General features: G+C 38.2%; 1 protein-coding gene across 1 annotated transcript in view; it reads right to left on the bottom strand.

The window, feature by feature from the left end:
• The window catches only part of LOC128364970 (B-cell receptor CD22-like), a 63,537-nt gene that overhangs the window by 47,474 nt on the left and 1,505 nt on the right, over positions 1-14,558 (bottom strand). Inside the window, exons 3-4 of the mRNA XM_053325591.1 lie at positions 14,497-14,557; positions 14,210-14,373 (exon numbers count right to left, since the gene is read on the bottom strand). Of these exons, the coding sequence (XP_053181566.1) occupies positions 14,210-14,373; positions 14,497-14,557 (225 nt within the window). The remainder of the gene's footprint in view (positions 1-14,209; positions 14,374-14,496; position 14,558) is intronic.

Below are 14,558 nucleotides of genomic sequence, written 5' to 3'. Positions count from 1 at the left end.
TGTGTGTGTGTGTGTGTGTGTGTGTGTGTGTGTGTGTGTGTGTGTGTGTGTGTGTGTGTGTGTGTGTGTGTTACCTTTCCCAACAGTCAGATGTAAGGTGGAGCTATGACGTCCTAGTTTGTTCTGGGCTTCACAGTAATAATTCTTACTGTGTTCAGGTCTGACATAGGTGATGGTGAAGATCTGTCCTGATGCTTTTGGTGAGTCTTCATTCTTCTTGTACCAGGTGTAATTAGCTGCTGGGTTAGCATCACTGCTACAGGTCAGATTCACTGAACTGCCCTCAGTGATTTCACCAGAGGGACTCACTGACACAGAGGGAAGCTTTGGAGCATCTAGTGTGCAAAAAAACATTAATTATTAATATTATCATGCAGGATACAATGATGTATTATACTTTGTCTCTGTAATATACTAAAAAAAGGGGGTCAAACTCATTTTCAGTCAAGGGCCACATACAGCCCAATTTGATCTCATGTGGGCCAGACCATTAAAAAGATGGACGGAAGGAGGGAAGAAAAAAAGGAAGGACGGATAAAAGGAAGGGGTTACAGGTACTGTGTCGACTTAAAGTTTTGGACTTAAACTTTACTACTTACACAGGACATCTATGAAGAGAGACGACGAGTTGATCCATCCATATTGATTCTCAGACTTGCAGTAGTACATCCCTTTGTCCTCAGAGCTGATGGAAGTGAATTTATAATTTCCTTCTTGTGCAGGAAACAGTGGTTGGTTCTCCTTGTACCAGGTGTAATTAGCTGCTGGGTTAGCATCACTGCTACAGGTCAGAGTCACTGAACTGCCCTCAATGATTTCACCAGAGGGACTCACTGACACAGAGGGGAGCTTTGGAGCATCTGGACGAAAAACATAGTTGGTTATTGTATTGATACTGACAACAGTAGAGCTCAATGAGAAAAACATGGTGCTAATAACAAGTGAGGCAGTGGGATCACTCATACTAGAAATACATGAAGTCATTGTACAGTACTTTAGATAAAAGGCTTCACAAGATGCTGTTATGTTAGTGGAAGACTGAAGAAAACTCACAAACTGAAGGAGAGGGGAAATCCTCATATCCTGTAACAGCACAGGAATAGCTGTCTGCATGATTGAGGTTGGTTGAATAAGTAGATGATGTTTCTCCACTAATTATCTGTCCATTCTTGTACCAGATGAAGGAAGAACGATGAGGTAGACAACAGCTGCTGTGACACTTCATCTCTGCTGAGGAAGGATTGATAGTTGATGGGATCACCTTCACCTGGAGATCTGGAACTGTGAAGAAAAAACAGAAATGTAATTTATGTTCATACACACACATTCACAGAACTATTTCCAAGATATTAACCATTTCAAACTAAATTAAAAATTTCCAGTGAAAACGTTACCTGTGACAGTCAAAGTGACTCCAGGTACAGCAGAATATCTCCCTCTTGGTTGGTTTGTTATGAGCCTGAACTTGTACTCAGCTGAGTCTCTCTCTCTCAGGTCTGTGATTCTCAGAGTGCAGTTCTTCTTATCACAGTGATACTGCACACGACCTGCGTACTCTGAGTCTGTTCTCAGATCCACATGTTCATTAATGCTCTCTTTAGTAAACCAGAATGTTTCATTAACTGCAGTATCAACATTATTTATCATGGATGGGTAACTGTAGGTGCAGTTTATGTCCACTGTTGATCCTTTTAAGGCACAGATCTTAGTAGGAGTGTAAGTCACTCCCCAGTCATCCTGACCCTGTACCACTGTAACACAGAGCACATCAGAAACCACAATCAGATTTATAACAAGTTAAGAATCAGTAAATAAGACAAAGTGGATCATGGCACCAATATGATTTTATCTGCAGTTGCTGTCATTTAGAGGTCCTCATTGTGGAAAAAAGGGAACTAGAATGCAGTATTTTACCAGTTATTATTCATATTTTATCATTTGTTACTGATGAGTGTTTCAGTTTTAGTAAATTCATTCTACAAGTTTCCACAAAGTTTATACTTTTCAAACATAAAATGAGTCAAACTTTAACTTTTTTGGAGTTGTAGCAGCAGATCAGTGATAATTCATATTGTTATCTTCTCATTAAATCTTAACCCTATTCTATATCATTATTTTCCCCCATGTTAATTTACTTTTTACAGACTTTATAACTATTGTTTGAATTTCATGATGTTTTTTCGGAATTATGCCTCCATGAAGACAGGCATAGAAAAGGCCAATGATATTTTTTACATACTTTGTATTTACAGTACAAAAAACTGTTTTTGATGTTGTTTAAAGTTAATCTCTCTATACTGAGACAGAACATTGTACAGTCTGAAGGTGCAGTGAAGGAACAAGAATGTATTGAAGCTGTGAACATTAATGTGGTTTTACTGAACAGGATGAGAAGAAGACACTGAATCATTAGAGTCTGTGCTTATCTTGTTTAGTTTCCTCTTTGTAAGTTCTTTGGTCAAGTTGCTGCTCAGCTAAGTGTGAAAACCAGAAAGAAATGCAGAACATGACGTGTGGGAAACTACTGAGAGCCGCTAAAATAAAATAGGTGTCAAGAAGTTTTCACAGGTTGTAGCAGCTAAAACAGTTGTCCAGCTCTGCAGTACAGAGTGCAGAAATTAACAAAATAGATTTTAAATATGCTGACGACATGGAATTATCTGTGCATTGGTGTACCATCATAGAACTATGAATATATTCATATGCATGAATAAAAATATATGATTCTTACAATCTATGGAGGACAAACCATATCAGCTAGGCCCCACCCCCACCACACTGACGCAGACACAGCTGAACATCTTAATATATTATTATTACAGGGTTGATCAGTGAATACTGATATTATTTTTTACTATTTTTAAAAGTTATTCATCAAACTGCATCAAACATACATCAAACCTAAATGTCCTACAATGTAAATGTAGATTTACAGTACCTGACACAGAGAGAAGGAAGACAACAAATCCACTCGCTGCTGCTGTTAAACTCATAGCTGCTCCTCTCATCTCTCTGTGAGGCTTCAGAGACAATAAAATACATCAAATAATGTAAACAACATGTAATATTCACATCAGTAAACTGTTCTACTTACAGCAGAGAAGGACGTTGTCTGTTAAGGTGCTCGACCCCTGTGATCTGTGAGCAGAAGTCAGATATCAGGATGTTAAATGAGTACATTTCCTTCCTCTTTCTTATCACTATGAATATGCATGAGGGGCCAAGTGACAATATAGGCGTATGTGACACCCAAGGGTTCCTGTTTTGTAGAGACGTAATGTGATCTTTGTTATAGAGAATAAGACACCAGTGTTCTGGCCTTTCAGCAATGTAATGAAAGAAGAGAAATAATGACACTTTAAAAAAATCATCTTCATGTTTTTAAGTGTATGCATAGTTCAGTGTCTAAAGAAAAGACGTGACATATGTGTGACATTTGGTTTGATGCATCTCCTCACACTTCCAGTGCATGTTGAGACATTCAATACACCACCATGAGTTCAAAGAAATGTAGTGCATCAGTACGGGAAGTAAGATATCAAATGCTGAGCACAGTGTTTATTGTATGTATTAAGAAACAAATAAAAATTACAGTACATCAAAAACGATAGAGACCTATGTGTAAATCAGATCATAAAATGTTTTACATCGACAGTTGTAAACTCATTCATTCACAATCACTCTGACTGTAACACAGAGCTCATCAGAAATCAGTTCTTCTGCTGTGTAAATATGCACCGATGCTCTCTATAGTTAATCTCTTTGACCTGTGAACAACAACGTAGTTTAGATGAACAAAGATTGATTATTGAGAGCACTGAGAATTTTTTTTTTCCTGGTTCTATCAGGTAGATTGTGTACTGAGATGTCTTTTATAATAAACAGGGGGAAATATCAAAAACAACATACCTACCTCTGAAAATAAACACCCAAAATCTCACAATTTAGGAGGAAAGTGAGAACATATTTTGTTTTTTCTTGATCAGGTGAATTGAGTCTTTAAAGCAGACAGTGGAGGGAGACCTCAGTGATGAAGCCTGAATCTGCAACACTGAAGCTTCACCACTAGAGGACAGTGAAACATCAGAGATACTGAATCACTTAATGAAATCTGAAACTTTCTGCTCACTGTCGCCCTCTGCAGCAGTGAGAGGAAACTGAAATCATATTTCCAACTACAGAGATGTTGTGGAAGCTGGCTGTTTATTGTATATCAGACACTGCAATACCTGGATAATGTGACATTCAGCGAAGTGTGATAGAACTGAGATTCTTTAAGGCTGAACTTGCACACTCTTTGGAGGAAACTCATTTCATCTGCTTGTATCTGTGATCAAATTTACCTTTCACCCTTCTAGAAAGAAAAGTGCTGGTAAAAAATGCTGGAATAGATTTCCTATTAAACACAACTCCTTACCACCATCTAGTGGTAGACCTATCGAACTACGACTGGATTAGAAAAATATGTTTTCTTATTTTAATTTTAGGCTCTATATATTGGCATTTTACTTTTCACAAACTGCACCACCTGTTTGATAACTCATACAGTATTCCAGAGACAAGTCCAAGGCTGTAAATTGTTTCAAACTTTCGTATGTTTCACCTGACCACAATTTAATAGATATTAAACTGTCAGTAGTGTGAACTGTGTCTAGTGAAGTGCTGGTGTCACGGGTGTGTGTGACGACTGATTAGCTGCTGACCAACAGGCAGTAGAGGTTTTTACACTATTTATTAACTAAAAAACAGAGTCAGCTAAAGTTGATCAAACAATGGTAATTAAATGCTTTAAAAGGGATGATTATAAAAATAAATAAATAAAAGTTCACTAATTTGCATGGAGTAGGCTGAAGCTGGTGGGGGAGATGCAGGTCAGTCGCAATGCAGCTCGTTCCGTCCAACAACAGTCTTTTGGGTTAGCTCTCCTTCTTGTCCACTGTCTTTGTTTCGTCTCCGTCGAACATGAGTCGAGGCTGCTTCCTTGTAGATCCATGATGCTATCTGTTAGCCGTTAGCACGCTTTCCGTTGCCACCTTCTACCGGCGATAAAACATCGAAAATATACTTCTTCCTGAGTTGCTCCTGGGCCAATAACCTGTTGAGTTTTGCAGCTTCACCAGCGCTGAACTCTGGGAATAATTCTCCGGAGACAATGTACACTTTTAGCCTTTAGGCATATTTATTGTGGACTGGCTAAACCACACATCCTCCTCCCGTCATGGAGTTAACTTGACTTCTAACTCACAGAGCGTGACTTACAGCAAACGTGATGACGCAGCACGAATCTTGGTCCATACATTTACGCCCCCTCGTGGCAGAAACAGAACATTGCATGTCATAAAACTAGAACAATCACACATCACATCACATCACAACCGAGTACACATAAAATAATGTCTCTTAACAGTCTGTCTATCTGTACAATAAATAACACCAACCATTTTCACTCTGCTGGCATACTTTGACCTCAGCTACATATGTGTAAAGTTATTTGTAACTAGTGGTAACAGAGAGGGAAAAGGGAGGGGAGTCTGATTTGTTCAGGTTATATTTCACATCTGTCACAATCTGACTCTCCTCTTATATTAAAAATGCAAGATGTAACACCAACCATTTTCACTCTGCTGTAAATACAGGGGAACCTACCTTTGGAAATAAACACACACGTCTCACAATTTAGGAGGAAAGTGAGAAAATATGTTTGTTGTTAGTCAGGTGAACTGAGCCTTTAAAGCAGACAATGGAGGGAAACCTCAGTGATGAAGCCTGAATCTGCAACACTGAAGGTTCACCACAAGAGGACAGTGACACATCAGAGACACTGAATCACAACATTTTACGATCCATCACTGATTGTTCAGATACTTTTACATTTACTTTTAGTACTTTTCACTTTATATGATTGAGTGGCATTTCATTTTCACCCTTAACATTAAATTCATTAATCATTACAGTTAGAGATTCAGTTTCAGAAGCATTGATTGTTCACATTGGTGACCTTGTTGTACAGTAGTTGAACAAACTCTCACAGTCGAGGTGTCTAAGTATGAAAATGATTCAGTCAGTGATCTACAGCTGTCACTAACAAATATGGACTGATACTGAAAAGGCTTCATACTCAGTAAACTGCCACATATTCTGCTTCACTGAGTGACCCCAAAGAGTTTATCTGAACCGAAAAGAGGATAAACAGATTTAAATTTTATTTGTCTCATAGCCATTAAATGCATTCATATTTAGAAAATACACATAAGAACTGTTTATTTAAAGCTGAAACTTTCTGCACACTGTCGCCCTCTGCAGCAGTGAGAGGGAACTGAAATCATCTTTCCAACTACAGAGATGTTGTGGAAGCTGGCTGTTTATTGTATATCAGCCACTGCAACACCTGGATAATGTGACATTCAGCAAAGTGTGATAGAACTGAGATTATGTTTGATGTGTGAAAATATACAGAAAACTGCACAAGAAGCCAATCAGGATTCCTCAAAAGTGATTAATTACAGTATGTACACATTTAAAATAACAGTTTGCATTGCAGCTCTAATCCTAAATATCTGTAATATGAATTAATCTGATATCAGCCTGTTTTTCTTTTCAGGAGGCTCCAACCTGACTGAATTTTACTCCAGGTCTTCCCGCTCCTCTGTGTCTTCTGTCTGTGCTGCAGTGACGACCTGCAAGTCTGAGACATCCTGATATACAGGACAAGTGTCCAACTGATGGGGAGAGATGTCAAAATGAGGATTAATGGACCTCCTTCATGAAAATTGCATGTAATCAGATTTTATTAGAAATGTATTAAATCATGTTTGAAACAGAATTATTTGCTAAAATCTTATTCAGTTGAAATACATTACAGGATTTCACTCTACAAGTCATATGTTAAATATAAATGAACTTTACAGCTTCATGTTGACAATATAAATGTGTTTGCTTGCATTCATGAGCCAAGTGATGATAACTGTATTTTAGGATGAATTCTGTCAATAAGGTTTCTCTCTCTCACCTCTATAGTCTCTTCAGGTTCATTCAGGTCAGTGGTGGAGCTCAGAGTTTTCTTCTTCCTGGATTGAAACAATAAAAGAAAAAGAAAAATGATTAACTAATAGAAAATCATGATGTAAAAAACTTTCAAAATATTTGAAGAAAATAAATGGAGGGATGTTTTCTTAATCGTTTTACCTCGTCCACAGAATCAAGAGAAGCAGAGGAATCAGCATCAGGGCCACCAGAATGAACCTGATGATGTTGATTATAAACACTGATTTCCCTAAAAAATGAGACCAACAGAAAGCAGATTAAACCTCTTGTGTTGTATACAGGTGTGTGTGTGTGTGTGTGTGTGTGTGTGTGTGTGTGTGTGTGTGTGTGTGTGTGTGTGTGTGTGTGTGTGTGTGTGTGTGTGTGTGTGTGTGTGTGTGTGTGTATAACTTACCTTTCACAACAGTCAGATGTAAGGTGGAGTTATGACGTCCTCTTCTGTTCTGGGCTTCACAGTAATAATTCCCACTGTGTTCAGGTCTGGCATCAGTGATGGTGAAGATCTGTCCTGATGCTTTTGGTGAGTTTTCATTCTCCTTGTACCAGGTGTAATTAGCTATTGGGTTAGCATCACTGCTACAGTTCAGAGTCACTGAACTTCCCTCCACTATCTCAGCAGAGGGACTCACTGACACAGAGGGAAGCTTTGGACCATCTGGAGGAGATATATCAATATGAATTAACAATAAAATGAGGAAGGGTTGTATTAGTTCAACATGTTGTATTGAAGCTGCTCAATGACCTATGGCAACAGACTAAATGTGAAGCAGGCAGAACTGAAGAAAGAAGATATGATCAGACAAATGTTTCCAGTTTTTTTGTAACAAGGTTGAGGAGATTAACAGCTGTATGTTGCTTTTTGACTGTTTTACTCACATTTCACATCAATAAAGATGTATTCAGATGTCCTCTTCCCCAGCCGGTTCTCAGCTGTACAGTAATACTCTCCAGAGTCAGAGGACTGGATGGAGCTGAAGACAAGCTGTGGTTCTTTACTGAGAGGTTGAAGGTCTGGATTTACATTCTCCTTGTACCAGGTGTATTTAGCTGCTGGGTTAGCATCACTGCTACAGGTCAGAGTCACTGAACTGCCCTCATTGATTTCACCAGAGGGACTCACTGACACTGAGGGAAGCTTTGGACCATCTGGAAATGTACATACACAGAACAAATTGGGGTGATTTACAAAAATAACACATCTTGTATTGTAGTTAAATATGTTGTCAATTAGTGGGTTGCATTTCTGTTATAGTTAAGGCTCCTAGTTTATGCTGCTATAGGCTTAGACTATGGGGGACTCCCATGATGCACTAAGCTCCTCTCTCCTCCTCCCTCTCTTGATCCATCTATATCCATTTACATTTATGTGCTATTAATTAATTCACTAACTTCAACTTCTTCTCCAGAGTTCTCTGTGCTCACTCATCTCACAGGTGGATGTGGGGTCGTCAGGATGACCAGTTCATGTCCTTGACCTACTAATTCCTTCCACCACACCCCTCCCCTCTCTCTCTCCTCTCTATACTAACCAGTCAAGGCAGATGACCGCCCACTTTGAGCCTGGTTCTGCCTGAGGTTTCCTGCCGTTAAAAGGGAGTTTTTCTTTGCCACTGTCGCCAAGTGCCTGCTCATGTGGGAATGTTGGGTCTCGTTAATTTAAATTTAAGTACGGTGTAGACCTGCTCTATGTGTAAAGTGTATGTAGATAAATAAAGATTGATTGATTGAAGATTGATGTCTGACCGTTATCTTCCGAAAACCAAATGTTTACATTAAACAAAGCACTGCAATAGTGGCTCTTCGGCAAAAGAGTCGGGAAAAGGGAAATACTTGAATTACAATCCAAAATTACTGGTAGAGCCACTGAACCTTTTGAAAAGAGAGAGTGAGATTCACTGGACTTGATCTGCTATACTCCATTTTGAAATCAAAACACTTTTACGGATAATATCCTCTAATTACCTACTTCACTCAATTATTGTGCATTACACAGAAACAAAGGTTTTATAGCAGAGCTGTTACATTGGATTGAATTAGATTGTACAGGTGTTCCTAATGAAGTGGCTGGTGACTGTAGTTCAGAGAATAAAACTACATGTGAAATGTTGTATAAGGAAGTCCACTGCTTCATATTACTCAAGTACATCAGGGTGTTTTTAAAAAATTAAGCATCATGGACAGTAGCTGAGGGCGTGGTTTGGAAAGTGGTGTGCAATAATATTCCAGTTTTAATCTGTTTACAACAAATTATATATGAGCCTCAGGTATAATCCTTTAAAAAGAATAGTTCACTCACATTTCACATCAATGAAGATGTATTCAGATGTCTTGACATCACTAATGGTGTAATCCGTTATCGCTATCCACTTCTCAGCTGTACAGTAATACTCTCCAGAGTCAGAGGACTGGATGGAGCTGAAGAAAAGCAGTGGTTCTTTACTGAGAGGTTGAAGGTCTGGATTTTCATTCTTCTTGTACCAGGTGTATATAGCTGCTGGGTTAGCATCACTGTTACAGTTCAGAGTCACTGAACTGTCCTCAGTGATTTCACCAGAGGGACTCACTGACACAGAGGGAAGCTTTGGAGCATCTGTGGCATCTGGAGGAGAAAACATAGTTGGTCGTCAGTTGAATAACTGACACAATGTAAGAAGTAGACTTTCTGCATCATTATTTTTCCCCATGGTCATTGACTTTTTTACTTTATGACTGAATATTTTACGACTTTTATGTTATTTCTGAATTATGCCTGCATGAATACAGGTATAGAAAAGTCCAAATATATTTATACAAACTTTGAATTTACAGTACAAAAAACTGTGGAGGGAGAGTGAATAAACCATGTCAGTCAGGCCCCAGTGGATTGTTTGATTGATGTTGTGGTCGTGCCTTGCACTTATATCTTGTACTGCCTGAGTCTGTATGTTTCCTTGCTGGATGTTATCTATCTATCTTATCTTATAATTCTTAATGAATTTCATGTCAATGTTTAATAGATTAAAATGCAACTCAATCATCAAAAGTGAAAAGTCCTGAAATGAATTTAAATGTGTGTAAAAAATCAGTGATGGATGGTAAAATGTTGTCTCAGGGTTGTTTTGCAGTATCTCTGATGTTTCACTGCCCTCTAGTGGTGAAGCTTCAGTGTTGCAGATTCAGCAGAAGAACTGATTTCTGATGAGCTCTGTGTTACAGTCAGAATGATTGTGAATGAGTGAGTTTACATCTGTAGTTGTTAAATATTTTCTGATCTGATTTACACGTAGATCATTTTTCTTTTCTGTACTTTAATTTTTTATTTGTTAATGCTTACAAGAAACACTGTACTCAGCATGTAACTTCTTACTTCCCATACTGATGTACTACATCTCTCTGAACTCATGGTGGTGTATTCAGAGTGTCAACATGCACTAGAGGTGTGAGGAGATGCATCAAACATGTGTTTTCTTTAGATGAAAAAAAGTCTCATTATTTCTCTTCTCTCTTTAAATTGCTTAAAGCCCAAACACTCAACTGTTTCTGAATTCTCCCAAAGATTTGCAGTGTATCAGGAGAGAATACCCAAATTATTATTATTATTATTATTATTATTATTTGTTTGTTGTTTAACCATTTTAACTTCATTTAGCAGTTATAGTTCATGCAGGAAAAAACAGAAGTGAATGTTTGGTATCGTAGAGTTTAAACGTTATTCATCGTACTGCACTGAAACAGAACATTGTACAATCTGAAGGTACAATAAAGGAAGGAAGAAAAATGTATTGAAGCTGTGAACATTAATGTTGAGAAGGAGAAAAAAAAGAATCATTAGAGAATCTGGCTCTTGACTTGGTTAGTTTCCTCTCTGTTAGTTCTTTGGTCAAGTTGCTGCTCAGCCAAGTGTGAAAACCAGAAATAAATGCAGAACATGAAGTGTTGGAAACTACTGAGAGTGGCTAAAATAAAATAGGTGTCAATAAGTTTTCACAGAAAGGGGAAACTGTTATAGTTGTAACAGCTAAAACAGTTGTCGAGCTCTCAATACAGAGTGCAGAAATCACCAAACTGATTAAAAACATCATGATACGATGAATTTCTCAGTGCATTTGATTCTTACAATCTATGGAGGGAGGATGGACAAACCATATCAGCCAGGCCCCACCTCCACCACTCATGACACAGACACATCTAAACATCTTAATATGATATTATTACAGGGTTCAGCAGTGAATACTGATATATTTTTTAAAACTTTTGTAAAAGTTACTCATCATACTGCATCAAACATACATGAAACCTAAATGTCCAACAATGTAAATGTAGATATACAGTACCTGACACAGAGAGAAGGAAGACAACAAATCCACTCGCTGCTGCTGTTAATCTCATAGCTGCTCCTCTCATCTCTCTGTGAGGCTTCAGAGACAATAAAATACATCAAATAATGTAAACAACATGTAATAGTCACATCAGTAAACTGTTCTACTTACAGCAGAGAAGGACGTCTGTTGAGATGCTCGTCGTCTGTGATCTGTGAGCAGAAGTCAGATATCAGGCTTAACTTAAATGAGTACATTTCCTTCCTCTTTCATATCACTATGAATATGCATGAGGGGCTAAGTGGCAGTATAGGCGCATGTGACACCCAAGTGTTCCTGTTTTCTAAGACTTAATATAATCTATGGGAGAATTCAGAAACAGTTGAGTGTTTGGGCTTTAAGCAAGTTAAAGAGAGAAGAGAAATAATGAGACTTTTTTTCATCTAAAGGAAACACACGTTTGATGCATCTCCTCACACTTCTAGTGCATGTTGAGACACTGAATACACCACCATGAGTTCAGAGAGATGTTGTGCATCAGTATGGGAAGTAAGAAGTTACATGCTGAGCACAGTGTTTCTTGTAAGCATTAACAAATAAAGTACATCAGAAAAGTGATAGAGATCTATGTGTAAATCAGATTACACAATGTTTTACAACTACTGTCTGTAACACAGAGCACATCAAAAATCAGTTCTTCTGCTGTGTACCTGCTTTTGAAATAAACACCCAGATCTCACAATTTAGGAAGAAAGTGGACAGACAGCGGAGGGAGACCTCAGTGATGAAGCCTGAATCTGCAACACTGAAGCTTCACCACTAGAGGGCAGTGAAACATCAGAGATACTGAATCACAACTCTGAGACAATATTTTCTTATCAATCTCTAATTGTTTACACACACACACACACACACACACACACACACACACACACACACACACACACACACACACACACACACACACACACAGATTTATTTCAGGACTTTTCACTTTTTATGATTGAATTAATTCATTAAGAATTAAAAGATAAGATAAGATGCACTTCACTTATCCCTTAGAGGAGAAATTGAATGTCACCTTATCACAAAGACAGCCAACATACAGCAAGGAAACCTACAGACTCAGGCAGTACAAGATAAGTGCAAGGCACCACATCAACATCAATCAAACAATCCACAACATTCAGCAGTCAACAACAATGTTCATTAAAAAATCTCACTTCACCAGGTATAAAGGCCTTCTAAATCGTTCTGAAGAGCACCTTTGCATCACTAGTCTGGCACTAAAGGAGCTCTTCAGTGGGTGATCCTTATACTTCAGGGGGTGCTCCAGAGTCTCCTGCCTATTCTCTTCTCCATGACCACCTCTAAAGTGTCAGGAGGAAACCAATGATGGATCCTGCCTTTTTTATTAGCTTGTTGATCCTATTTCCGTCCTCTGACTTCGACCCCCACCCGCAACAGACAGCAGCATAAAAAAGCACAATGGCTAAAATACTTTGGTAAAACACATGCAAGAGTGACCTGCTGACAGCAAACGGCCGTAGCACCCTGAGGGAAAACAGTCTGAACTGGACCTTTGTAAAAATGTCTCTTTCCAATCCAGCCATTATCCACAAGGACACCAAGGTACCTGTAGTAGGGTACCACCTCAATAGCCACATTTTCGATGAGAACGGGAGTCAAAAATTGCAGTCCAAATTATATTAAACAATTACAATGCGGGAAAGTGAGAATTAAATCAGCACAAAAGAAACAGATTTAAAGATAGGGTTTACATTTTATTTGCCTTCATAGCTGGTAAATACATTCAGATCCTTGAAAATACACATAAAAACTATATTTAAAGCAGAAACTTTCTGCACGCTGTCGCCCTCTGCAGCAGTGAGAAATAAATCAGCACAACAGAACAGATATGAAACAATATTAACTAAAACCAAAATTAGCAAATCAATTAATTAACAGAGAAAATATACGACACTTAATTTGTTATACCAAAATACTTCACAAAATAAAACAGCACAAAACTTAACTAACTCAGATTAATTCATCAATATCAATTCTTTCTCACCCATTTCCACTATAACTACTGTAACTTGAGCAGACAGGTTTTCTGGTCCAATCCCAACTTCCATTCTTTTCCTAATTTACAGTCATTTAACACAGGTGACACTGATTAACATGAAGTGGGTAGTTCCAGGTAAAAAAAAACTGCAATCTCTGCAATGGCCAGCAGGGGGCGACTCCACTGGCTCCAGAAAAGCATTGACAATGAGTTTATGGTCTCAATTGCTCCCTTCAAGTCTTCTTCAATACAGCGTGATGTTCATTTGGTAAATTATGGTCTCAGTAAATATAATTTTGACAATAAAGCCATTTGTCAGCTTGGGCTGAAAGATATTTATAAACTCACAGGGATTACTTCTATATATGTTTGACTCATTATTTGACATGTCAACCACTTTTAACATGAACATCTGACACTGTGACATTAGATACATGACTGAGAGTAAGCAAAAGCACAATTGTTCCCTTTAAATGAATATTAAAGCAGTAAATTACAAAATATATTGGAGCTTTTCTTTTTTCCTTACTTCAGATTGCTGAAGTAATAAAAAATAAAAAAACAAACAAAGGTGAGATTGCTGATATGTTCATATTTTGTTGACTGTGCTGTACAGTGCAGCTGGATCTTCCCAGGATTGCTGACTTCTGGTTCTGAGAGGGGAAATTAAAACAATAAATCAGGTCAATCTGAAGATATTACATTAAATTATACATTTGTAATAATAAAGACGTAACAGGCAGATGTAACAACTGAGAAAGACTGTTGCTACTGTGTTCTTGTGTGAAGAGCTGCTCACCTTGGAGCATTACCAGCTCTGTTAAAGTTAACAGCAGCGTACTCGGGAACTTCTTGTTCCTCCATGTGTCTGTGGAGCTGATCTGATCTGAGGTCGGAGTAGAGAGAATCTTCCTGGTTGTTGGACAAGTCCAGGCTAGCGTACAGAGTGTTATCTTGCTCCGGCTGTGGATTATTAAATAACAACATGAAGAGCTTCACAGTCAGATGAGTTTTCTAGTGTCACTTTAAGATAGTGAGTGTGGAAGTGTGAAACCAGGATAGAGTAGTATAACTCTCCCTCCTCACCCTCTCTCTGTCGTCTGGTCTCTCCTCAGCTTCAGATGATTGATTGGAGGCTCTCTTTTTCC

This window comes from Scomber japonicus, chromosome 2, assembly GCF_027409825.1.
Source record: "Scomber japonicus isolate fScoJap1 chromosome 2, fScoJap1.pri, whole genome shotgun sequence".
Taxonomy (NCBI): Eukaryota; Metazoa; Chordata; class Actinopteri; order Scombriformes; family Scombridae; genus Scomber; species Scomber japonicus.
Note: the sequence above shows the minus strand (reverse complement) of the source record. Positions and strands in the feature narration are given on the sequence as shown.